The sequence below is a fragment of the Camelus ferus genome, chromosome 11 (genome assembly GCF_009834535.1).
Source record: "Camelus ferus isolate YT-003-E chromosome 11, BCGSAC_Cfer_1.0, whole genome shotgun sequence".
In the NCBI taxonomy this organism is placed as follows: domain Eukaryota; kingdom Metazoa; phylum Chordata; class Mammalia; order Artiodactyla; family Camelidae; genus Camelus; species Camelus ferus.
The window spans coordinates 74017986-74044886 of record NC_045706.1 but is presented as its reverse complement, the minus strand read 5'-3'; the positions used below and the strand labels follow the sequence as shown (position 1 = coordinate 74044886).

The 26901-nt window shown below is 55.7% G+C and overlaps 1 protein-coding gene across 2 annotated transcripts in view; it reads right to left on the bottom strand.

The window, feature by feature from the left end:
* GPR137B (G protein-coupled receptor 137B) overlaps nt 1-21708 on the bottom strand; it is a 39100-nt gene extending 17392 nt beyond the window's left edge. The window contains exons 1-2 of one of the 2 annotated variants that reach the window (XM_032491911.1): nt 21063-21708; nt 6567-6616 (exon numbers count right to left, since the gene is read on the bottom strand). In XM_032491911.1, the coding sequence (XP_032347802.1) occupies nt 6567-6616; nt 21063-21476 (464 nt within the window). In that variant the 5' untranslated portion in view covers nt 21477-21708. The remainder of the gene's footprint in view (nt 1-6566; nt 6617-21062) is intronic. The other variant, XM_032491910.1, reaches the window with a different exon arrangement.
* Between the last annotated feature and the right edge of the window lie 5193 nt (nt 21709-26901).

Sequence of the window (26901 nt, the reverse complement as noted above, 5' to 3'; positions counted from 1 at the left end):
ACTGACCGGCTTGGGCTTTGGCAGTTTTCTGGATTTAAATTACAAATCAACTGCAAACGCGGGGAGGTGCTGTACCTCTCCGAGCCCCCTTTCCCTGTCCCAGGGGGCCATGAGGTTCACAGACTGTGGGCATCGGCCGACGTGCCCCCTGGTACCCAAGCCCCACGAGGATGCAGAGAGCAGAGCCCAGTGCTGAGCCAGAGCTGAGCGTGGGCGAGGGTGCCAGCTGTTCTGCGCCCTGAGAACCTGGGCAGAATCGACCTGTGTGAGCCTCAGGGTCGTCGTCAAAAAAGAGACAACAATCCCCACCTTGCAGGCCATTTTGGAGGCTTAAGGGAAACAATGTTGAAAAGGGGGTTTAACCCCCAAAAGTCATTGAGCCTGGAGAGCACTCCCTGGCGGGTGGTCTGCCGTGTGTTAGCGCCTGCTCAGCACGTCGCCCAGGGCTGAAGGAGACAAGCTCTGTGGTGGGCTGTTTCTACACATCGTTTCTCAGCTGCATGCTGCCTACTGACCTGTGCCAGGTCTAGAGAAAGGCTTCTCAGATTTACTAAAGCAGAAACCAGCAGTTCAAGCTTCCCTTTAGGACCATCCGTATCGCGTTTACTTCAAGGAGACATCACTCAGGACGCTAGTAAGGAGCAGAGTGGTTTGGCTCAAGACTCGACCATTTAATGCTGGAGGGGGTGTGGAGAAAAGGAAACCCTCCTACACTGCTGGTGGGAATGCAGTTTGGTGCAGCCACTGTGGAAAACAGTATGGAGATTCCTCAAAAGACTGAAAACAGACTTACCATATGATCCAGCAGTCCCACTCCCGGGCATATATCCAGAGGGAACTTTAATTTGAAAAGACACCTGCACCCCAATGTTCACAGCAGCACTATTTACAACAGCCAAGACATGATAACAACCTCAATGTCCATCCAAAGATGACTGGATAAAGAAGCTGTGGTATATTTATACAATGGAATACCACTCAGCCATAAAAATAATAAAATAATGCCATTTGCAGCAACATGGATGAACCTGGAGATTGTCATTCTAAGCGAAGTAAGTCAGACAGAGAAAGAAAAATACCATATGAGATCACTTATATGTGGAATCTGATAAAAGGCACAAACGAACTTATTTACAAACTAGAAACAGACTCACAGACGTAGAGAACAAACTTACAGTTACTGAGGGGGAAGAGGGAGGGGAGGGATAAATTGGGAGTTGGGGACTTGCAGACACTCACTACTACATATAAAATAGATAAACAGCAAGTTCACACTGTAGAGCACAGGGAACTATGTTCAATATCGTGTAGTGACCTACAATGAAAGAGAATATGAAAGATAATGTATGTTCATGGATGACTGAAACATGATGCTGCACACGAGAAACTGACACAACATTGCAAACTGACTACACTTCAATTAAAAAAAAAAATCAACCGGTGGCTCACAGCAAAAGAGAATGTGACAATGAATGTATATACGTTCATGTATAACTGAAAACTTATGCTCCACCCTGGAATTTGACACAACATTGTAAAATGACCATAACTCAACAAAAAAAGCTTTTTTAAAAAAAAGGGCAAAAAAAAAAAAAAAGGGAAAGGAGAGGGAACAAAAAGGCAGAATGAGCAAGCAAGCAAGAGAAAGAAACGGAGGGGGCAAGAGGCTGAGACACTGGCCTCGCACAGTAAGATCAACATTTTCTCCCCCGTGATGTGCAGAGAGTGATGCTGGGGCAGAACCTCCTGAAGCGTCACCAGCACCTCACTGCCCGGCCCCCTGCACATCCTGCTGGGCGATGTTCCCCAAGCCTCCTTTCCCGGAGGTGAGAAAAGGAAGAGATGTTTGGTTTTCGGCAGCCAATTCTCTGGCGTTTTTTTAGCCTCAGTAAGTATGGGCATTGCATACATCGGGTATGATTGAAGAGAAAGAATGCGGAGAGGGAAGGAAGAAGGTGATGTGTGGGACCTCGCAGGGGAGAAGCAAGCTGAGTGTATGGGGCAGATGTACAGAGAGAATTTAAAAAATAAGGGTCCAAAGAGGAACACATTTTGGAATAGGATTATGAGTGAGGTGAATTTACAAACTTACAAATCTAATTATTTTTTTGGTAATCTTATGTAGTTTTGATATTTTTAAAAGGGTCATTGATGCTCATACGTTAAATAAATAGAACCTTTTGATATATTCTTAATACCTTCATACAATGACCTACTTTTGCTTTGGCAAGCTAAAAAACATTTATGTAAGCCCAACATGGAAGCGTTATTGTAATTTCTTTCCAAATAATCACATGTTCTCTTCGTTTTTCTTCCTTTATTTTTTGGTCATGTGTGGCTTTCATTCTGCCAACATTATTGCCTTCATAGAAGGGAAGCTGGGTGTTAAGAACAAATGGTCATTTCTTTAACATTTAATAGTTTAGAATCACACATACCTAATGAAAGAACTAATCTCGATTACTTGCCCCAAAGTTGTAATTTTATACCCAAAGAAGTGCTTTTTTCTTTTTTTGGTAATAAAGGCAAAAGAGGCTGGAAAAAAAAAATCAACCATTGAACTTGAATGTGTTTCCAAGTCCCAAAGCAAAAAACCATCCATTAAAAGTGGGTCTGAAGCTAGAGGGCGATCAATGTCAGGATCTCCCAAAGCCACCACAGACCGAGACAGAAACCTGGATGCTGGTCCCGGCTCCAGACATCACGTCACTGACAGGAGGTGGTGTGGCGGTGAGTGGGGTGGGCAGGGGGAGCAATGGTCCAACCACGTTTGATTTCCTGCCATCAGATGTCAGGGCGATGTAACACACCCCACTTTCCCAAGCTCATCTGAATGGGGTTTTATGTCTTGCAGTTAATGATTTAACACACGCTGGCTCTGCCTGCCTCACTCATTCTCACCCTACGGGTCTTAGCTCCAGTTTCACTTCTTTTTTTTTTAGGTTTATGTATTTTCTTATTTTTTAATGGAGGTCCTGGAGATTGAACCCAGGACCCCCCGCATGCTAAGCACGTGCTCTACCACTGAGCTGTGCCCTCCCCGCTAAATCCCACTTCTTCAGAGAAGCCTTTCTGACTCCCTCCTGTACCTGCACGCACGTGCACACACGCACACAGTGTGCACACAATCAGGCCTCCCTGGGAGCTGCCTTTCTGGTCCTCTGCACCTGAACTTCACAGACTGACAGCCAGTTTATAGTAAGGCATAGGGACAATGGTCTGACCAGTGCCTGTGCTCCCGGGCCATACGCTCCCCGAGGGTCCAGACTTTGGCTCTTTCCTTCACTCCCTCTACCCACACTGTATACAGCAGGAGCTCAGTAAATACGCTGAGGGGGAGGGAGTGCAGAGGGAAAGTCGGTCCAGGTGAAGATGTGCATTTAGAATCCAGAAAGCACCTGTCAGAGACCTAGACGAGGCCGCCCTTTCTTTCCTGCGGACACTGTCACAGCAGCTCCCAGACCCTTCCCCATTTAGGGGAGTAGTCTGAACCTGAGGAACCTCTGAGGGTCAACTAACATGAATTAGTCTCCAAGGACAGCTCTTTTACAGGATGGGACTAGGCCCTTCCAATCCACCTCCTCTCCCCGGGCATCACGCACCTGCTGCCCGCTGGGCGTGGAGGGCCGGCCGCCGGCTCCTGGGACAGCTGCCCTCAGTCAGCAAGGCTCTCCCTGAACGAGGAGCCCAGAAGCCCCCCGACTGTCTGCTGCCGCTCCTGTCATGCCGAGCAGGCAGCGACCCTCACAGCAGCTTCCACGTGGGTCAGTTCCAGGTGCTGGCACCCTCCCCGGCCCTGAACTGACGGAGCTCAGGGAGGGCGGCCCCCAGCCCCGCGCCGCAGCGCCAAAGCACCAGGCTGGGCTGGTGCACCCCTGCACGACAATCGAATCTAGGGCAAGTCTGTTTCATGTCCTCACACTGCTAAGATCAGGACCGTCTCCCCACGTGGGATGCTGTGCGCTCGACGCAGGGCTGGTTCTTCTCTTCCTGAAGCGGCCGTAAGGGAAAAATGTGCCTCAGGGAAAAATGCTAGGTCAGACTCAGGGAGAGATGACTCGTGTGTGCGACCCCAGGACTGTCCTGACCAGGCCTCCACACAACGCGAGGCAGGACTTCTGTGTCTGTCCTGCACGGCTGCTGAGGGCCGGGGAGAGAACGCGTGTGGGGTGGTTAGCACGGCTCCCGGTCAGTTATTATGGTTTTACCCGTTCTCTACCACGTCCTCACAGTGATGGGGGAAATCAGAGGCGTGGAGAGAGAGACAAAGGCAGGACTTCTGGGAGTCACCAAAACCTGCAGTCTGGCTCCTCCAAAGCCCTGTTTTTCACGGTTTTCTTATGATCTGCTGTGCTTGTGTGAACAGCACTATTTGGAAACAGCCAGAACCTCTGGGACCAGCCTCCTCGTTCCCGGCTCCCTGCACACACCTTCCAACCATGCGACAGCAACAGCCTCTGGAGAAGCCCAGTCTGGACACCCGGCTTTTCCAGAGGACTCTCCAAGCTGTTGTTTCTAATACTATGGTGGAGATGAATTCTTACGCCTCCTTCTTTACTACAAAAGTAATACATGAGCCCTGGAGGACACCGGGAATGGGTAAACCCGAGAACACCAGGCCTAGCTCACCACCCAGACAGCGTGGTGCCCACAGCCACCGGGGTGTGGCTCCCCGCCACCCTCTCCATCCCAGAGGGTCACTCCAGGGCCCCTGAGCCTCCGTCCACCCCTCTGCCCAGTGGGACCCAGAGGATGTGGCGCGGGAGACACAGCCACCACAGACACCAGGCAAGTCCTGGTCCGTAGCGAGGAGATGCCCACTCCCCTCTCCTCTCCTGCCTCAAAGAGCTGCCGGGCGGACTCAGCGGGCCTTGAGCCTTCTCCTCTGATGTCACTCTGGGGAGCAGTGAGGCCTCACTTGTCAAGAAAGCCACTTCCAGAAAAAGGTTTCATCGCCTTCTGTGCCCACTTCCTCCAAAGCTGCCCCGCTGCTGGCCCCGAGTTCCTCCATCACTTACTCGCACAGCGGACTCCGAAGTCCCGCATGAACAGTTCAGCAGAAACAGGAACTCAACTCCCCTCAAAATAGTGAGACACCAGGATCAGGCCAGGGTGGCGGGGAGGCACCGCCAGCCTCATCCCTTGTACCCTGGCCCGAGAACTGTCACCTTTCTGAACCTCAGCCTCCTCGGATACAAAACGAAGATTAAAACAGACACTTTCAGAATTTTAAATAAAAACTCTTGGTAAATTTAAGGTGATCTGTATTTAAATAAAATATAACACGAGGTGGGGAGGGTAGAGCTCAGTGGTAGAGCGCCTGCTTAGCATGCAACAGGTCCTGGGTTCAATCCCCAGTTCCTCCATTTAAAAAATAAAATAAATAAATAAACCGAATTACCTCCCCCCACCAAAACAAACAAAAATTTAACATGGATACATTTTTCCGTATCTTAAGTAATAAGGTAATTAAATTTTCATTTTGACTCAAGATGTTAAGTGCCAAAGTCGCCTTTCCAGGACTGTCTGCCCTGGACGCGAACTCCCCTGGGTGGGGCGGCAGAACACCTGGACTCCCCCCATGCCCCCCTCCCCCACTCACACCTTTGGGACAGCTTGTCTCCCGTCCCCCTCTGGCCACATCTGACCATTCTGGAAGCCCCTGGTTCTCTGCTGCTGGGGAGTTGACAGACCTCACTGAAAATCCGGGGAAAGCAGTGGGCCGTCTTCCCAGGACCCACACACAACTGGCCTCTGCATCTAAATTCGGCACACGATGGAAGGGGCCCCTCCGTGATGACCAGCCTCCTGCACTCGGCCCTGCGCAGGCCTGGCTTGCTCCTCAGATGTCCTGCGCCCCCACAGTGGCCATGGCAGAGACCCGCTCACACCCCCGCAGTATCACGTGTGCTCCCTCTGCAAGTTCTTGGGTTGTTCCGCCCCCTTTACAGACAGACCGTGCGTCCCTTGAGGACACAGACTGCGTTTCCGCCTTGGGGTGCCCACCTGAGTCTTACGTGGTCAAAATATACTTGCTGGGTGTGGAAAGAGCCCCAGGCTCGCTGATGTGCGGGGAGTTAGGGTAACCGTACCGCAGAGTTCCAGAGAACAGCCCCCACCAGCAATGGGCAGCCACAGACCAGGGCTCAGGCCAGCACAGCAAGGGCAGGACCGCGGGGACCGGGATGTGGCATCGCTGCGCCTGCACACAGGGCGGGGGGACGCCTGGCCGCGCTGCGTCCCAGGGACCCCATCTTCCCTTTGCTGCCGGGGCCTCTGGAAGGCCGAGAGGCAGCAGCACCGCTCCCCTCCCCTCTCTGTTCTCCCAGATGAAGACAGGCACCGGGCTCTGGTTTCCAAACAAGGCAGATGTGCCACCAGACCTGGGAAGTCTCAATTCAGAGCAGAGGCTGGCGGGCAGGGGAGGCCACCTCGCAGGGCAGCACCCAGGACACAGCGGGTCCAGGCAGCTCAGAGGAGCCAGGCGTGCACCCCTCTGCTGGGCAACGCTCCACAGGGGAGCCCTTCACCTGCTGTCACCCAGAGAGATGCCCGCGGCTACTTACCGGTACTTGAGTAATTCTGGAGAATATTTGGACTTGGCTTTAAAAATCACCTGCAATGACAAAACAAACAAACAGAACACAGCAGGTTGGAGACACAATATGCTGACCCCGACACACTGGTACCAGTGCTTGGAACCCCCCATTCCCTCCCTGCCGAGGCGCTGCGCACGGCCGCTGAAGTTGAGATGTTTGCTTTGCGAGAAAGTTCGTGACGCTAAACATCTTTTAGGCTGTGCACACACTTTCAAAAATAAAGGTACTTAATAGCACAGAGAAATATATACGAGATCTTGTGGTAGCTCACAGAGAAAAAAAATGTATGACAATCAATATACGTATGTTCATGTATAACTGAAAAATTGTGCTCTACACTGGAATTTGACACAACATTGTAAAATGACTATAACTCAATAAAAAAGTTAAAAAAAAAAGTAAAGGTATTTAAAAATGGTTTAAAAAAATTTTAAAGGTATTAGTGGTCTACCACTGTCCAGCACTTCCCTTATTTTCAGATTTCTGTTTGAGCCCATCCTTCCCCAGAGGTAGAGTCCACTCCCCCAGCCCCGCCACCGTTATTAGAGTTTTCACTGGCGCCACATGCATGTGGTTGGAATGTGCGTGTCCACTGACCCGGGCCTCAAACGTCGCAGCCCACTGGACTACAGAGCGTCAGACCTGACGGCTCTCTCTGGGGGAAATGCTGCTTGCTGCAGTTTCTCCCGACCTCAGCAGCCCGCACAACGGCTCGGGGGCGAGGTGGGCTCCCTTATTGCCAAGTCTGCAGAGATGCCTGCAGTCTCCCTCCCCTGGGTGCTGATCTGCGGATCAGAGGCCTCCACTGGGGCACGCTGCTGGAAGTTTAAGGTGGGGCCTGAGCCTGGAGGTGAGATGGCCAAGGGGAACCTGGGTCCCTGGGGAGGCCGCGCGGCAGCAGGTGGGCAGGGATGGGAGTCCAGGCGGGGAAGGAAGTAGAGCCTGAGTGGGCGAGGACAGTGCCGTCCCTTTAGGGGACCCAGAAGGTCTTCAGCAGAATGAACACAATCAGAAATCAGGTCTGTGCTTTAGGGGGGCGGGGCAGGGGGGGTCAGAACCAAAGGGCCTGGACCACAGGTTCAGAGGAGGTGAAAAGAAGGCGTGACAGGCAAACCAAAGACAGAGCTAGACAAGTGGCTGCCTGGGCTGGGGGTCTGGGGACAAATGGCGGGGGGTGACCGCTCCTGGGGTGATGATGATCTGAAGCTGGTGGCGGTGAGGGTTGCACAAGTCTGTGAACACAGAACCTCAAATGGGGAACCACACAGGCTGTGACGTAAAGGAGGGAAAGGCAGGTGGGGTGGGAGCTGGGCCGGGGGTGGGAGTGCCCCGGGCAGCACTGCCTCCAGGGCCTGGGGGGTGGAGGGGTGAGCCCAGGTCAGAGACACGGACCGGCAATGCGGCCCAGACGTTGGACGGAAGAATCCGGGGAGCCGGTCCCCGGCTCTGGCAGATGTTGTGGGTGGAGGGGGTGGAGGGGAAGCGGGCGGACACTGGGGTGGCAGACAGGAGGAAGCGAGAGCCGTGAGTCATTCCTGGAGCATCAGCCGCTCTTTAAAAAATGTGTTTGTGAAATGAGAGAGAGAGGATGCGAGCGCACAGTTGTGAGATGGGGACCCGCAGGTGGAGGAGGAGCCGTGGAGCAGCAGTGGGGGGCGAGGCAGGAGGTGCAGGGGAGGGCGCCCGGGGGCGGGAGGCAGGACCGGGGAGGGAGGCTGCCAGAGGGTCGCGGGGACAGCAGCAGGCTCAGGCTAGAAGCCTGGAGAGAAGGGAGGTCCCAGGGGAGCCTGCCCAGGAAACAGGACTGGAGCACAGGAGGGCCTGGCCTCCTCTGCTTCCCTCTCCCCCTCCGTGTCTGCACAGCCGGTGTCGACCCAAGGTTTCTCAGGGGCTCCCTGGGGGCAGGGAAGGGACTGGAGGGCCAGGGAGCAGGTTCCATCCAACACTATCTCGCGTGGTGGAAACAAAGTACTTTGCCCTCTCAAATCCGAATCCCCGTCCGTCTCAGCATCATTCTAACGGCTTTTAAAAAGTCCTACCCAGAACTAGCGCCAATGAAGAGAAAGCCGGTGGCCTTCTGGAGATCTGAGTCAGGTTGGGGGACGCCCTGTGGGCAGTCCTGGCTCCTCTGATTCCAGTTCTGAGAAGAGCTCCAGGTGGGCGTGGATGCGACTTGCAAGCTGGCCCACGGGAGGCCGGGGTGGAGCAGGGAGCTGGCTCTCCCCTCACGTCCAGCCCCAGCAGCTCAGCGCCCTCCTGGCCACCCCAAGCCCTTCCCGCCACCCCCCAGATGACGCAGGACAGGCCAGAGAGCGCATGTGACGTCCTTGCTCAACGCCAGCAGAAACGTCCTAGAAGCAATGGCCGCCCTCGGCCGGCCTCCCCTCATAAATTATAGTCCCGGACGTCTCACGGGTCTGTTCCCACCCTGTGAACTCCTGCCAGCCGGCTCTCCCTCCTCCTACCTCCAGCTGGCATTTGCTGCCTCGCCGTCATCTTTCCTAGTACCTGTCAGCTGTTTCTGGCAGAAGCGGCCTGGGTACCTCTTCGCGGGTGGGACCCTGTCCCTTGGGCATTCAGCGAAACCCAACAAAAGCAACCTCTTCTGTCCCCAGAGGCAGTGACAGCGACAACTGAATGCTTCCAGGCCTGCACTGTGTTGCGAATCCCTCTCCGTGACCGTTTTGCTCGATCAAGCCCCCCACCAGACACGACCTGTGACTCCGAGCCTCCACGTCTGAGCCCCCACCTCCCGAAGTGATGCCCCCCGGAGAAGCCAACAGGCAGGGTGGACGCCTGACAACCTCCCACCCCACGCCCAGGCTGGACACCTGATCCCCAGGGGGCCGTGGTCCCGCCTGAGGGCTGTGGCCCCCGGAGACCCTCAGAGTAACGGAGAGGGTCTGAAACTGCGGGCACCAGGCACAGACCGAAGTCTAAGCCAGTCTCCGTCTCTCTCCCCCTCACTCACACTATTTTATTTGTTGTTGTTGTTGTTGTTGTGTTTGGGGGGTTCTTATCTATTTAAAGGAGGCACCGGGGATGGAACCCAGGACCTCGTGCACGCTAAGCACACACTCTTATCATGGAGCTGTACCCTCCCCCCATACTATTTTAAATGTATGTATGCAAAGTCGTTTGAAAATGCTACAGATTCATGGCAGGCTTATTATGAAGCCCTGTCCACAAGGCAGCAGCAAGGCCCAAGCTCACAGGCCCGCCCTGCGGCTCAGTCACCTCGGGCACGCCACCTCTGCGCAGGTGTCTTTCATTTTCAGTGAATAAAAAGGCACCATTGAAGCCGCCAGCATCTCTCTCCCTGGCTCGGACCCCTCCCTTCTCCTCGGAGGGAGCCGCTCCCTGAACCTGGGGTTCCGACAGCCAAGCAGGCTTCTACTTTGACTCCTATAAACAATCCAGGGTCCCGCCTTGCATGGTTTTTACCTCATCTGAATGAAGGCCGTCCACACCCGTCTGCAACTTGTCTGTTCACCTGTCATGAGGCGCTGACAATGTATCGGTGCTGAAACACACGACTCTAGTCCCTGCGTTCTTACCTACAACTCTGCACAAAATACGGATGACACGGAGCCACTACAAGGACAGTCGCTGACCTTGAAGGTGGTGGACTGCCTGGAGGCAGCTGGCCTGCTTTCTAAAGAAAAATGACTGCAACCAGAAAGCAAGAGGATGTGTCCTTCCTTGCAGTGTGCAAGCCTTCAGGGCCTGCTGCTGCTGTGTCTCTCAGACGCCCGCCTTCCTTGTGTGCACATACTTACAGTTAACACCACGGTTATCTGATAGTGCCAAGTTCTTTAAGAATAATTTCAAGCCTTTCACATACGCACAAAAAAAAAAAACCAAAAAAGCCCAGGGCATCCACTGTCTACAGGTCACAACTGTGTGCCCACCGCCAGCAGAGAAACATCTCAGGATGGTTAAAAGCGTGGATTCTGGAGCCGGCTCACCTGGGCGTGAATTCAGGCTCCACTGATGATCAGCTGTGTGACTCTGGAAAAGTTACCTAACCTCTCTGGGCTTCAAGTGCCTCCTCTGTAAAATGAGACTAACAATAGTGTCTATCCCAAAGGCTTTTGTCAGGATCAGGTGAATTAACACATACAGAACCCTTAGCCAAGTGCCTGTGCCTAGCAAGCACTACGGAAGCGTTCGTCCGCTGTCCCCGCCAGTTATCGTGAGTCCCCGCATCTGTCCTCAAAGCGTGATTCTAAATGCACAGCTACTCAACTGTGGTCATAGATGCTCTCTCGACCATAAAAGGAAATTTCATGCTCAAAAAGGTTAGGAACCACTGACGCATTTCAGTGCAGGCTCTCAGGATCCTCCCCCCCACACACCATGCCTCCCACTTCTTGGTATCCTGGGGAAATTATGCAAACCCCGAGGCGCTGGTCTCCCAGGGTGACAGTCATTACTCTGCTTCCATACGCTGAGCATCCTCATTCACCAGAGCGGGGTGACAAGACCTGAATTTTTCTTAATTTCTGGGATCCCTGAATCCAAATGCAGGATTTCCCCGTTTCTGCAGCAATCCCTGAAGAGCAGAAGGGGTCTGGCATGTCAGGTCAGTTTGCTAAGAAAGGAAGGGTGAGGGTAATGTCTCCAATGTCTGCAGACACTATCCAAGTTTCTAAAGCCACAGAATCCCAGGAAAAATCAAGGAGTGTGTTGCCCACGCTGTGGATGCGGGGGGCAACAGCCTGGAGCCCAGACGTGCTGTGTGCCCGGCTGGCCAGGCACCCAGGGAGGTGACTGGCTCCCGAGGGGAGGTCTTCACCACGTCACCTCCTGTCTTTGGATCCGGTGAGGGGGAGGTTCAGGGAGGGAGTCCCGCTCACGGCCTGGCCTCCTGTTCACCCTTGGGACCCAGAGCCCCCAGCAGTTAGGCAAACCGCTTTTGTGAATGATGACACTGCCTCTCCCTGGAACTTCCGCAAAGCCCAGAACCCCCAGAAGCAACCTCAGCCTTCTCCAGCCTCCTGTCAGCTGACCAGGCACCTGAGAGCCCTCCTCAGGCTCCTGTGTGTGTGCACGTGTGTGTGTCCTACCCCCACTGGCAGCCTGGGAACCCCGGGAAGGCAGAAGCCCGGCCCACACCTCTCCCCCCGGACTCTCCGCACTTCCTGTAAGTGATGAAGGGACAAGGTCTTGCCCGAGAAGGGCATCTGCACCCCCCTCGCTCCCTGAAGGGGCTCCTTGCTCCAGCTTCCAGCTGAGATCCCCTCTCTTCTGTCGGCTCCCCAGGGCCTCCCTGTCCTCCTAAATGGGACGGCAGCCCCATCCGACAGCGCCAGCCCCAGCCAGGCTGCCCTAGCGGGCTCCTGGACCCACCCTGGGGAGGGCAGGCCAGGCAGTGCCGTCGAGGGGCAGCGGCACCCGTGCAAAGGCCCCCAAGTCACCAGCGACACACCGAACCCGGGCCGCCCTCGCTCTGCCTCTCCCGAGCACCTGGGCTTACACGGTCACAGGCCTGCTTTGTTCGCCCCCTACAGACTCGACCTCCCTGGGCCTCGGTGTCCAGCGGGGAGATAACAGCCTGGGTACCAACGTCCATCAGGGTGACTTCTGTGTCCTCCACCCCGCGAAGGCCCACAGGTGCAGCTGCAGCCTTGCTTCTGGGTGGGCGCGGCCCCACGTGCTCGGAGGAGGGAAAGGACAGGACCCAGCGCCCCCAGGGCAGCCAGGGCTGCAGGCACGGAGGCCCGGCCCGGCCCACGGAGGCGGGCCGGGAAGCACCAAGCCCAGAGACTCCCCGGCAGGACTTTCCCTGCTTGGGCTCGGGGGTGGGAAGGGCCGTGGCCCCGCCAGGTGGCTTCATGATTATTTATGCTTCTGAACCGCTCCTGCCACAGACACAGCTCACAGTTCGCCAGTCAGAGCCCTGCCCGTGATTGTTCCAAATGTGCTTAAATACGGACACACTACAGCCCAGAGGAGACCTTTCTCCGCCGAGGAGGTTTAGCTGGGTTGCCAGCCAGCCGGCCCTGAAGGCTCCAGGAAGGGAGGTCTCCGGCCCCTGTGGGGGAGACATGTCGCACCCCTGCTTCCCGGTCCTCGCGGCAAGTCACGCACAGATGACAAAACCAGTGAGCGGTTAAAACGCGTTTCTGTTTTTTTTTTCCCCACTAGAAAATGACGTTCTGCCCGAGAAGGAAGAAATCTGAGGTTCCCTGGAACTCCTGCCCCTGCGGGGAGCCGTCTGGGGTGGTGTCTGTCACGAACGGCGTGTCTGTGCCCCCCCCCCCAGATTACATGTTGAGATCCTCGCCCTCAGTGTGACGGTGTGAGGCAGGGAGGCCTCAGGGGGCACTTGGGTCCTGCGGGTGGAGCCCTCGCGGGCGGGATCCGCTCTCTGAGCGAAGGCACCCGGGAGCCCTCTGCCTGCCGCTCCCCGATGTGAGGACACGCACTGCCGCCGGCCCCAGGCAGAGGCCCCCTGGAGCCCAGCCACACGGACACCCTTCCCCCAGTGTCCCGTCCCCAGACCCTGAGGCAGGTGTTTCTGGTGTTTAAGCTGCCCCGTCCACAGCATTCTGCAACAGACCAAGAGGGTCAGCGCGGCTCCTTGTGACCTGCCCGAGAGAACGGCCGCCGGTCCCTCCTCAGGGAAAGAACATGGTGACAGAAACTGCTCTGGGGCGGGGGTGGGGGGAGAAGTGAGACATGGGTCTCCTGCCAGTCTGCCCCCAACTCTCCGTGGGACACAGGAAAGGACCCCGGGATGGCGACCAGGACCATGATGGACAAACCTACATCCCCCAGGAAACCACGAAGGGGCTGAGGCTGCCCCACCCCCAGCAGGGAGGACAGGACATGTGCCACCAAGTCTGTGAAGGGCCGTCTGTCATGAGAGCGGGGACCCGGCTCTGTGAGGCCACAGGGGTTGGGAGGGGAGGCGACCAGCCTCCCCCAGGCTACCCCCAGCTCCGTCCTGGTGTCAGTCTGGGCCCCAGGGAGCTGCCAGTAGCAAAGCAGGGCAAGTGGATTTGATGGATGCTTAAAGAGCAGCAAAGCCACTGGTTCTTTTGAAAACACATGTCCTGGAGGGAGAATGACAGAGGTGACAAAGTGAATTAAGTCCCCAACCTTCTATCGGAAACATCTCCTGCCTGGTGTCACCTCTGTAAGGACCGTCACTATGTAACATAGGCTGCCGACACCAGGCACACAGAATTTAGCAGGTCTGTTCTTCTGGCCTGCATCCGGCCTGCACAGCCTCCCGAGAACCCCAGGCACTCAGAAGCACGTGGGGAAGCAACCTCGGTGACCCTGGGTGGACAGGTGGCTGTGTGAGCTGGGGGTCACACTTACAGGAGAACCACCAGCCTAACAGGGATGAGGGAGCGACACGTGCTCCAACGTGGATGAGCCTCGAAACACTACGCCCCGTGAAAGAAGCCACACACAAAAGGCCAGTGATCGTATGACTCCTCTGATGTGAAGTATCCAGAACAGGCAAATCTGCAGAAAGCGGACTGGGGTTGGCCAGGGGCTGGGCAGGGGGAAGTGGGGAGGGACTGCCTCGGGCAGGGGGGCCCGCAGAAGCCCGCACTGCTCACCTCCGGCCCACACTCTCTCCTGTCTGCCCCCCCACTCCTTCCCGCCCTGTCCCATCCCACAAGACAGACTGTCACATCGCCTGGGGGGCCAAGTGACCTCTGACAGCTCTCAGGGCTGGACAGCAGCCCAGGAGGCAGAGTGCAGCCCGGGCAGCTGATGTCAGTGTGTGTAGACGTTGACCCCGTGTTTTACAAACTGTGTAGCTCAGCTGGTAAGTCTGTCCTAAAAGGGGGGGTGGCGATGCCATCACAAGAGGTGCCCCCCCAGGAGCCCTGGTCCGTGTGCCCCTGCTCCCAGCAGGCGGGGAGAGGTTCCCTGCTGGGTGCTGTGGGAGGCACCCCCATCTCTATGTACATCTGTCCTTCTCTGCAGTCTACGACCCTTTCGGGCAAAAATTCCACCTTACTGTCTCTGACCCCAGACACCTGCAAGCAGGTGACTGAAGAGATTTGTGTGCTGAGTGAGTGACACTCTAATCACCAGACGTGAAGCCACGGCCTGTTTCCAACCCGCCAGAAAGACTTGCCCCAGTAAATGCCACAGTCAGGTGAGGGGGGAGCTTGGTGACACACCAGCGTTTGTCCTAACCTTGTCCCAGGGACCAAGTCCAGCCCGAAGCCTGCTTTTGTATGACCTGTGAGCTGAGAATCATTTTGATCTTTTAAAAGAGACGTTTAAAAGAAAAGGAACATGCAACTGATGCCAGATGTGGTGCACAAGGCCTGGAACACTGACGTGTGCGCCTTTCCAACTTCCTCGCCTGTCACCCCTGCACGCGAGTTTGAGGAAATCAGCCCACTCACAGGGTAAAACCACTCGGACCTCATCTGTCCTCGGAAGTTAACAGACTCTAAACTTAGGCACAGTACAAGTCAAAAATGAAATGTTTACAAGCCTTCGCAGACCTCCGCGGCTGCCCACGGACCAGGCTCCGTCCGCAGTTTGCTGAGGCCCTTCCCGTCCTGGGGAAGCGGGCCCGCCAGACACACAGCCAGAAGGAGCCTTCCCTCCTCCCACGGGACTCTCACGGCGAGCAGGAACCACGGAAGCGGATCTTGGAATCACGTGCTGTGACGTTTTCATAAACCTCAGACCCTTTCAGTGATGTCCTTCGGATGCGTGGCCATCAAGTCTGTCAGTGCTCCTCTCCAGTCAGCCTGGCCCTCACTGCCCCACCCAGCACCTCGCAGCCGACGGCTCTGGGGACCAGAAGGTGCGGGTGTTCAGGCGAGGGTACGTCACAGCCCCCTGGCGGGCAGGGCAAGGCCGCTGGACACAGCCACCAGCAACTCGCCTGAGCGGTGAGAAAAGCCTTCAGGCGGCACCCTCCGCCCCCCTGCTAGTCACTGCTTGTCTGACCCTGGGAAAGGCTGTGGAGCAAAGGATGCAGCAAAACCCTGCAGTGCGAGGCTGTGCAGGCCCCAGACCCAGGGATGGGAGCCGAAGGGACCAAGCTGGCGGCGCTCAGCTCAGCCTCTGCCAGTGGGGAGCTGAGGCTTCAAGGTCAATGGCGCTGGATCTCAGATACACTGTGAGTCTCACTGTCCCCATGTGGGCCGAGGGCAGGACAGAAATCTGGTTCACCTGACGCTGGCCAGGGAGCCCTTCAGCACCGAAGCAGCAGCAATGGGGGCAGAGAGAATAAAGACCAAGTGCTGGGAGGAGAGAGCTTGGGAAACCGGGTTGCACAGTTAGAAAGCTGCTTCTCCGGGGAAGTTCTGGAAGGAAAACGAGGAAGTGACTTCCTGGGGGTGCTGGTGGTCGATGGGAGACTGAATGCTAGTAAGAAACTCCTCCTGGTTCTGTGTGTGCTTGCTTGGGTGTGCACGCATGCACACACACACACACACACACACACACACACACAGAGCTCTGGTGGCCGTGAGCCAGCGAGTGACCCCAGGGAGCCAGCGTTGGGTGCTGCAGAGGTGAGGATTCCCTGCCCCTGTGCAACCGTGTGGCCCCAGCTAAGACAAGGTACTTGGGGGCCTGCAAAGACTTGCCTCATGTGCTCCTAAGCCCCTTACTTCCTCAATCGCCAAGAGGCCTAGAAGCTTCCCTCTTCACAAGTCCTAGATCAGCACTGGGCACACGTGATTCAGGAACATTTCTCGATTAAACTGACTGCCAGGAGCGTAGCGAGATCCACTTACTCCTAAGACCCCCCCACCTCCCTTCTCCTGGTGGGGGTGCAGACAGGGTCCCCAGATTCAACTTTCAGCCACCCCCTGGTCCCTGGTCTGCAGGGACGAGGACCGGACGCCTTTCCCGCTGAGGGGTGTGGTGTGCACCCAGCACTCGTCCTGGCTCTGCACGCCTGCTGGGGTGACCCTGGACAGGTCACCAGAATTCTCGAGGCCATCAGAGCCGGGTCTGGAGAACAGGAGCCACTGGACCGGACGGCACCCCCAACCTGCCCCAACCCCAGGGGCACCCAGGCTGCCGTTTTCCTGGAGCAGGTCGGTAACGGGCTGTGGAGGCGCAGCACAGGCGGGCCCCGCTCTGTCCACAGGGTCCCTGCTCCTTCCACTCTGGTGCTCCTTCCCTGTTCTACGGCCTCCACTGGCCCACCATGACCCCAGGACCCTGCCACGACCTCCGACACCCACCGCGACCCCAGGCCCCGCCATGAACTCTGACACCCACCATAACCCCAGACCCCCACTATGGCCTCCATGAGCCTCAGGCACCCACAATAACCTGCTGCAGCTTCCCAGCCACCCTCTAAGGCGTGGTGGGTCCTGGCTCCTGCGTCAGCATCCACGTACCACCCCTCCCCCCACCCCGACGGCTCACTTCTCCTTCCTCTCCTGTCACAGGAGTCGTCGTCACAAGGCTCAAGACAAGTCTGCAGCAGCGGGAAGCTGAGCCCACCGCATTCCACCAGATTCAGGAACCCAGGAGTCTGAGGTCCAGACACGCAACGTGGACAGAGAACAGGTGGGAGACAGGACTGCCGAGGGCACTCCGCCCCCTCCCCCCCGCCACGACCTGCCCAGAAGCTGGCAGCCTTAGCCTGGGAGCCTCTGCTCTACAGCCAGGGGTGAGGGCCCCACAAGGCCCGGTGAGCAGAGACCCCCAAGAACCTCAGGTCTCCGGTCCTGCCTGCTAAGTCCGCTTAAAAATGCCAATTCATAGCACATGATGCTTGAAGAACAGGCCTTGGAGGAAAGGCCTCTGCTCCAGCCAGGGCTCTCCCACCTCCCAGAGCATCAGGAGCTGGGGGGGGGGGGCATCTGCTGCACCTCGACAGAGCCCAGAGCTGGCAACACAGGGACTCAGCACCTCGAGCTCCAAGGAGAGCCCCACAGGTTTGGGGCCGCGCGCACACCCCACACGGGGCCTGTAAACAACAGAACCAGTCCTACCACTGGCCGCTGCCCCACATCTGCAGCCTGCTGGAGCAGCTGGAGAGGGAGCCGAGGAGAAGTTACCAGCCTGTGGGCAGGAGAGCAGTGCTCGCTGTGGGAGACGACGGTCTCCACCCCAGGCCCGTGAGGAGGACAGATGCCTGCAGAGCTGGGCGTGCGCAGGCCCAACGGGAGACATCAGGGCTGAGTGGGTGAGGAGGGAGTCCTGGCCCAGGCCAGCCAGTCAGGGAGGTCTGAGGGCGCTGGGGACTTGGGGGGCGGTCACTGCTTCCACTAGGGATTTCTGCAGATGGGAGGAAAGCAGAGAATGTAAAGGTGGGGGCCGGGGAGGAGACACAGGGTGGGCACCAGCCCATCACCCGGGCTGGGATGGAAGGGAGGTGGGGAGAGGGGCCAGGATGAAGCCCGTCCCACAACGTAGACACAGCCACAGGCAGAGTCACCCAGAGAGGCAGAGCCAGGCCGGAGATGGACAGGCAGGGTCACATGACACAACCCTGCCCCTTCCCAGGTCCACCCCAGGAGAGCCAGATTCCAAAGGTGGCGGGGGAGAGGCTAAGAGCGCAGGGCACACCCTTCTCCTCCAAGCCCTGGATGCTCAGCCAGGCGTGCCCTGGACGTGGGGGGGGGGGGGTGGACAGGAGGTTTAAACTGACTGTAAAGCTCTCATAACCGAGTTATGACCAGAGAGCGAGATGGTCCACCTGACAGGCAGTGAAAAGACAGAATGCACTCAGCAGAGGTTTAAAGGAGAGATTTTGGGGAAAAGTAAATCAAATTGAGCCTGTGCAATTACCAGATTACCCTAAGAATGTGTGTCTTCAGGCAGACAGGAGCTGGTACCGGTGTGTGGTGTGTGCCCTGCACAAAGGTGTTGGCCAGGGAGCAGTGGAGGAGGGTGCTGAGCCAGGCCGCCAGGAACTGGGACAGGAGCATCCACGTGCATCTCAGAGAGGTGCCTCGCAGGCTGCTGGGCACGTGGTCACCTGACCTCGCCTCTCTGAACCTCAGAGGGGAGCACCCTTCTTACCAGGTTATCACGGAGGTGCGCACACAAACCCCAAGGCCTGGACCAGCCACAGAGGATGTGGCACCAACAGAAAAAATGTCCTCCACTCTCAGAACCAAACTTGGGGCACACGGCTCCCTTCCCACTGCCCTTTCCCCCTCCCACCCAGGAGACGGTGCAAACCCACCTCTTTGCTGAGGACCCAGGTCCTGCTCCCGTCTCCTGAAGCTGAAACATATGCTCCCCTAAAAGCCCTGCGGTTATTCCTTAGCTGTGTCAGAAGCGCACTTTCATCCCCTCGCTGGATGCTAAGCTCTCAGAGGATGGGCTGTGATGTTTAGAGTGAATTATGTTTTCCCACTATAATTATAAGAGGTTTTAAACACTGTGCCATAAAGGATAAGCCCCGCACTCAGATGTCACAGATTTGGGCGTGACTCCCAGCTCCAGGGCTCGATGGTCATGTGACCTTGAGCAAGTCATATAACCTCCCGGACCATCCTCAGAAAAATGGGAACACCATCGGTACTTCCTTCAGAGGGTGGCTGTGAAGAGGCAGTAAGCCAAAACACTTAGCGCGTGGCCAGCACACAGCACGTGCTTCTTAATCGTTAGCCACGACCCCCATCGTCCACAATCTGGTTTGCATGCTCTGAGATGGGGCCTGGGCAGCAGCGGTCCCTAAGGCTCCCCTGGCCATTCCAGTGGGTGAGAACCCCCCCGAAGAGGAGCGTGGGAGGGGAGGGGAGGGGGGAGAGGGGTGTCAGAGCTGGGAGTCAAAGGGCACCCTCTTTATCATGCCCTCGGAAGTGTATTTGTCAGGAAGCCAGGGTCTGAGATGCCAGCAGTCACTGCCACCTTCTCCTGACAGCCACCCCAGAGACAGACAGAAAACAAGACCTGAGATTGATAAAGCAGCCAGGGCGGTGGCTTGTGGACTCCTGGCTCGAGAGGCTGTCTGCCGGTCACTCTTTCCCTCGCTCAGCACTTCCTTGCCAACCAGCAGATGGTGCAGAAAATGTGCAGCAGCCCTGCCCCTGACCCAGTGCAGAATCCGCATGCGGTCGCCGGAGGGCCGTGCTAGTGCCCTCCGCTTTCCTCTCGCTCTTTTTTTTTTTTTTTTTTTTTCTCAAAAAGGGAGCAGTATAAAGATCTCCACGTGCAGCCGGTCCATCGTCACAGTCCTTGAAGTAGCATCAGCCTACCTGACCTTTGTGTCTTGCTTGAAATCACTCCCTGCAATCCAGTTAAAACGCCGGAGCGTCTGCAATGTAGCTGACTGCCTGAACTGGTTTTCAGGCTGAAAAGCAGTATTTGGACAGATGATACACATTACTCACGGACCAGAAAATATGCTGATACTCTGGATTTAGGAGAAGGCTCTGAGCAGAGATCCTGTTCGATAAGATTATACTGGCTACTGAACAGTCCATTTGTTAGTTTTCAGCCAAGGGTATTTCCTCCAGATTTTCAGTCCAGGGTTCCCCCGTCCTAGGGCCAGCCCTTCTCCACTACTCTTTTTTTCCTTTTTTTAATCAACGACATTTTCTTCCAATACATAAGGCCACCACTGAGAGGAGTGGACTGCTTGCTGGCACAAAGCCTACCCAAACGGCAGCTCTGAAACGCCCCTCACCGGGTGACGCAGTTGGTGCCTTTCCCCTGAGCAGGGTCCTGGCGAAAATGGACACTTCAGGGCTCGGACAGCTTCTGGGAAGCAGAGGTGACGGCGATGACAATGGCGGCCTTGTGCTGCTCCGCCTTCATGCCACACCTCACACAGTACTTGGAAAGGACTCTACTAAGTCAACGGTCACAACAGCCAAGACAACTGGCGCTTCTCCCATTAGCTTATTAACAACATGCTCCATAAAATGACTCCCGTGTGCCTATAAAAGCGCCGCAGTCAACTTTTACGGCTTTTTCTCGGGGCCTCTCGGATGAGCTCAGCCCGCCCGCTGCACCAGCGCGGTAGCAGGGTGGTGGCACCCCGGCTGCTGTGGGACAGTCCTGCGGAGGAGTTCGTCAGCGGTGGGGCGCCTAAGCTCACAGCACCTCATCCCCACCAGGAATGTCCCAGCCTCCCGTCACTCAAAAACCCAGTGTCTGGCCCCAGTCTAGAGACCAACGTGCATGCTGGGGCTTCGAAGCTTTGGAATGAGGGTCTAGATGAGAAACGCTGGAGCTCACGTCTCCCTGGTGGGCACACCTCCCACCGGTACCCGACTGGATGCGCCCAGCTGAGGGCAGCGGGTAATGGGTGGCCCCCAGCCCTCGCTTCCCTTTTCCTCCTCCTTTGCCTTCTTTGCGAATGGGAGGTCGTTACCTGGGAGAAAGGCCTGCAGGTGGAACCGGGCTCAGACCAGCCCAGAACCCGTGCTTTGTCCCCGCCACACGCTCAGCCCTCCGGCTCGGGGACCGGCCCGCCACGGCCGCCTCGCCCCCGCCAGGCGCGCGCCGCCAGGTGCCTCTCGCCCGCGGGCGTGGCTTCCCGCGACTCACCTGCGTGAAATACAGGTTCATCAGCGTGAGGGTGAAGAACTGGAGGCACACCGGGAAGCAGTAGAGCAGCCAGAAGACGAAGGGGCTGAGCGCGTTGGCCGCCACGAAGTCCTTGAAGTAGAAGGAGAAGAGCACGGTCCGCAGGGAGGCCCAGAGGAGGCAGAGGAAGAGGAAGACGCTCTGGTAGCTCAGCCGCTTGTGGCGGTAGCGCAGCACCAGCCAGAGCTGCACGTAGATGAACACAAAGAGCAGCGAGTAGAACACGGTGTAGACCACGGTGAGGCCGAGCTTCACGTAGGGGGGCACGGCGGGGGTCAGCGTGGGCGGCAGCGAGTCGTTGCGGAGGGGGTCCCACGGCGGGGCCTCCATCGGGCCGGGGGCGCTGCGGCGCGGCCGGGGGCGCTCGGGCCTCATCGGGACTCGCTGCCGCCGCCGCCGCCGTCCCCGAAGGGGTCTCCGCGCATCTCTCTCCACCCGGAGCCCGGCGACTAGAGGAAAGAAAACAAGCCGCACTTCCTCCCCAGGCACCACATGATTCACTGGGGCGGCCTCCGTCTGCGATTGGCAGCGCCGCGCCCGCCAGCCCCGCGCGCCGCGGCTCCGCACCGCGCACCCCAGGAGCCCCTCCCCGCGCACTGCGCGCCCCTAGGAACCCCGCCCCCCGCCCCGCGTGCTCCCGCACCGCCCCCGCGTCCCACGCGCCCCCAGGAGCCCCGCCCCCCGTCCTGCCCACCTCCAGGAGCCCCAGCCGCAGCGCCTGGCCGCGCGCCCCTGGAAGCCCCGCCCCCTCCCCGCGTGCCCCCGCCCCGCCCCCTGTCCCGCGCGCCCCCAGGAGTCCCGTCCCCCGCACCGCGCGCCCCCAGGAACCCCGCGCCTCGCCCCGTGAGTCCCCGCCCCACGCTCTGCGCGCTCCCGCACCGCTCCGCCCCCGAAGCCCCCAGGACCTGCAGCCTGGTACCCGCCGCCCGCTTCTCCCGGGACTGATCCACGCGCCACCCGGTCTCAGCTGATGATTACTTGTTGTTTTGCAGAAGTTAGTTATTTTATTTCAACAATGACATACGTTGCAATTTTTTAACATTAAAAATAAAAACCTTACGGCTCTGTGACTATGAACTGGCTGGCGTTTTTTCTTTAGAAATCTCCTGCTGGGGTGATGTTGAGTTCTAAGTCCAGAAATGCCAAAGACAGGGTTTTTGTGTTTGAGGTCAAGTTTGCATACGCAGAGTGAGGAAAGGAATGGTCCCCGCGGCTGCTGCCTGGTCTCGGCGGTAAGCCGGCCTGTTTTCTCCCGGAGATCCATCCGCACCGTGTGCCCGCGCCGTGCGCCAGGAAGGGTGCTCGCCCCTCCTGTCCCCGCAAAGCAGCTAGTGCAGCAGGGAGCAAGGCGGCGAGTCAGCGGAGGGAGGGAGGCCGCAGGACCTCAGGGTGGGGGTGACTGCGCTCTCGGTGTACTGCCTCCCATTACAACCAACCCAGGCAGTAGGACGGTCCGTTTATCAGACCAACGAGCCTCTGTGGTTTGCTGTGGCTGAAGGGTCGCTCCTCCAAGACGGCCAGTTGACTCAGTTTCCTCCCCAGGGCGAGTCTCCAGGGTCATTCGGGGGGTGTTGGAGGTGTAGGGTGCTGTGGGCAGGGAGGGCTCTCCAAGCTGCTTCCTGGAGGCATTTCTAGGCAAGCAGTTCGAGTAAGCAGGAAAAAAGGAACCCGAATCTCCAAGATTTCAGTAATATCTTATGGTTTATTTTTTCATCTTCAGTGAATAGTCAACTTCGTGCCTAATTGTGTGTCCTGTTTCCTAAAAAGACCCCCGCGGAGCCTGGATCCAGCCCTGCTTTTCCAACAAATTATTTAGTGTTTACACCCTCCCCTGTGTATTTCAGGTGCGTCACCAGAGCCAAGGTGTCACGCTCCTTTCGCAGTTCCTCTCTTCTCTCCTTGTCTCCCCAGCACTGATCTTGTTCCCCAAATCCATTCTGCACAAAGCAGCTAGAATGATCTTTCTGAAAAATAAATCTGGCCATGTCACTCCCATGCTTACATTCCTTTCACTTGTCCAAATGAAGCATTGTTCTGAGGATAAAGTCCAAACTCTACCCTAGCTTACCCCCAGACTTGTCTCTTAAGAGGTGTTAATGAATGTTGCCAAGAAAACTCTTTCCACCCTTTCCTCCCACAACTAGCCAAATCCTATTCATCTGTAAGAGGGTTACTTCCTCCAGAAAGTCTTCCCAGACCACTCCACCCACCATCCACTTAGGTGCACCACCTGTGTGCTTCCAGAGCATCTTTGCATAACTGTCACTCCACCCCACTTGTTTATAAGTTTCCTAGGGTAGAAACTGTGCCTCGCTTACCAATGTCTTCCCTGTGCTTGCCTGGACATTCAGAACGTGTCTGTTTCTATTTTATTAAACTGAAAGAGTCCAGTGTCATCAGAGGCTCTCATATTTCCCCTCCACCAGGCAGGACCTCTGTTCCCAAGACAACCTTTGATCCAAGATGGCTTCTGGCTCTCCAGCCATTGCATCCACCTCCCAGGCTGGCATTAGGCAGAAAAGGGGAGGCCTAAAGAGCACTTGTCCTCTCTTGTTCAGGGAGCCTTCCCAGAAATACCACACCATGCATCACTACTCATTGGCAGAACTCACCTTAATAAGATAGCTGGAGAGACGTTGGGAAATGCAGTTTTTATTCCACATGCAATACACACAGCAAAAGGTCAGGGAGGACAAGGAGGATGGATTTGGGAAGGAGCTAGCAGTCTTTACCATGCTCCCAAGCTGCCCCAGACAATGCCAAATGTCTACAATAGTCTGTCCCTTTTAACACCCAGCATCGGATTTGCTTCTTACCACTCTTACAATTCTGAAAATTAAAACTGTATAAAATAAAAATGCTTCCACTTAATATAAAGCTACATTCCTTGTACAATTAAAAAGTACCTTCACTCCTTCCTCCAAAGGGGTCGCACTAAAGGACATCTTCTGTGTCCAGCTCAAATTCCAGGACCTCTGGGCAATGAGTCCTTCCTCCTTTACCTGTCACAGCCCATCTCAATGTTCTGAACTTAAAGATTAAAGTGTTACCATATCTATCTTGAATTTATCCTATATAAAATGGGAGACAGTTAAAAGTAAAGGGTGATTCATTAAAATAGATGCAAATATACGTATAACACAGCAAGGAAGAAAATACAGTTGGAAGTTAGGGTTGTTATTTTTGCCATTGGCCACAAGGCTTTCATTGGTATGTAATTATATCAACTTATGACTCCTCTCTTAAACGCACATTCCAAACCCCCTTTCCCTTTATCAAGCACCTCGGCTAATCAGGGGAGAATCCTTATTCTGAGGGAGCTGAGTGCATTCATTTTTTAATGAAAAATTGTTTTCCACTGGACATACCGGTAACATGCGGCACCACCACAGCTGAATTCTAGCTACTGGCCTCCATTACCCATCATACAACGGCAACCTGGCGCCCCCTTGATTGTCACCACCATCACGCGCCTTTTTGCGTTTTCACCCACTAGCACGGGGAGTCTGGAATAGCCAGTGTCTCGACTTCAATCTCAAAGGAACTACGCTTGAGTCTCCTGGCGGAGGAATTCCTCGCTGACTGCTGAGACCTTCAAACTAGCAGAGCCCAGACGTAAAGGGAAGAATTAAAAATTCAGCAGTAGATCATTGGTGTATTCATGAGGGAAGCCATCCTGTTTGGACCGTACAGCTATGTATTCAGGCTTCAAGATAACCAACGCCACACACTGGCACTGAGTTCAGAAGATCCTCTATGTGCTGTTGGATAATCAGCAGTGTCTTTCAGCAGGCACTGGAATTAAGGCCACAGTTAGTCATTCCACTATTCCATAAGGCCAGCAGCTGCTGCGGGACAGGCATTAACACACCACATTTCTTCTCCTGGGGTCAAGTGGGATCCTTGGTCAGAAGGGCCGACTGCAGTCATGTTGGATTAAGACCCACCCTAATGAGCTCATCTTTTCCTATCATTGTTATTAAACTTTGGTAAATTTAAGCAGAAAAAGAATATATTAAAAGGCCCTTTATGGAGCTCACGACATCCTCGGGCATCCTGGAGGAGTTTGGAGGCTAAGAAAGTAGAATGACACCCAAAATAATGCTGCAGAACCGGTTCTGTCACAACACCACCACTGCTGCCACCCCAGGCGCTGACGTGGTGGTTTGCACCACAGGCCTCACCCATGCTGGACGCTGGACACTGCCTGTATCAATTAGGAATGAAAACGCAAATAGTAAAAAACCCAGCTAATCATAGGTTAAACATAAGTGCTTATTTTTCTCACATCTCTAGAAATTCGTTGTTGCAAACATGGATTCAACTATCTAAAAAATCTTCCAGGGACACCGGCTCTTTTGATCTGCTTTACCACCCTGTGCATATTGGCTTTCATCTTCAGGATGGTTCCCTCGTGGTTGCAAGATGGCTGCCGCAGCCCTCAATGTTACATTTGCCTTCCAGGCAGAAGTGGGGACAAGACAGCGAAGGTGGCTCCTGAGGTATCAAGAAGGCAAAAGGTTTCCAAGAAATCTCAAGACAGATCTCCATCTCTGTCTCCCTGGCCAGACGTGTGCCCTACAGCCATCTGGAGACGCAAGCAAGGCAAGGAATGCAAGGCGGGCCTGGATGGTGGGGGTGGGCTACGAAAACGGTTTGTCAAGGCGTGTTGGGGGAGTGAGTCCCTCTCCAGAGTAAAGTGTGCAGTTCAGGCTGCTTTGAGTCAAGTTTTCCAATTCAACGTCTGGGGCAGAGCCATCGGGTTGGCTGAGCCTAGACCACGTGCCCACATCCCAGCGGCAACAGCGGCTGAGAACATGAGAATCTGGCATCTTCAGCTTCCACGGTAGGTGCTTCTACTTCCTAGAATAGGACATTCCCCGAGGTAGGAAGGGAGCTCAGAGGCTGGGGGCCAAAGTGGCGACAAACAGCCTCCTGTGCTGTGATAGATTTCCCCAAATGATGATACACACATAATTAAACGTTTAGAAGTAACTTTTTAGGAAAACGATATGACATCTTCACGAAATTATCTTTTTTTGATATCTGTCAGCACTCCTCAAAAATTCTTTTAAATATTTAAGGGGTGAGAAGAAGGCAGACCAAGGAAGGAATGTCTGTTTTGCCCCTTGTCTGGTCACTGGGATCCAGCCGTCACCAAGCATCTCTCCCAGCTCCGGACCTCCTGTCCTGACTGAGCGTTCAGGTACCCGGGAACCCCAAGCTGTGCAGCTGCTCCGGGACTACTGACCCCAGCACGCCCGGCCTTCCAGAGCTTTCCCGCACCCCCACCCATGCTCCATGCCAGGTCAAGCGTGTCTGCCCGTGTGCCACTTCAGGGGACGAGAATTTCCAAGGTGGTAAGTAGTTCATTTCAATTAACAAATCCTTGCTGGAATTTTCCAGGAAAAGAGTACTCTGCTGCTTGGTACTGCTGATGCCAGCTAGAGAAATGAGATAGAAACAACGTAACTAACCACAGCCTGCTCAGTGTCCGATGTTAGGAAAGGCCCCTAAAGGGGGCACACTCGGCGGGAGCATCAGTCAACTAAAGAGGGCGTGGCCCGCAGACCACGGAGATGACACTTACTCATGTTAACGGTGGAAATTGCTAGATGAAATGGTTCAGCAGTTGCAGTAGACACAGATTTGCTGCGTTTTTACATTTTTTAAATTCACCGCTGAAAACTTTGTGTCGTGTGGCTTTCAGTCTCTAGAGTCCACTCCTAAAAGACTTTTTTTTTTTGCTCTCAGTGATGTGTCCTGCTTCACCAAATGTAGTGATAGAAAAACATGAGAA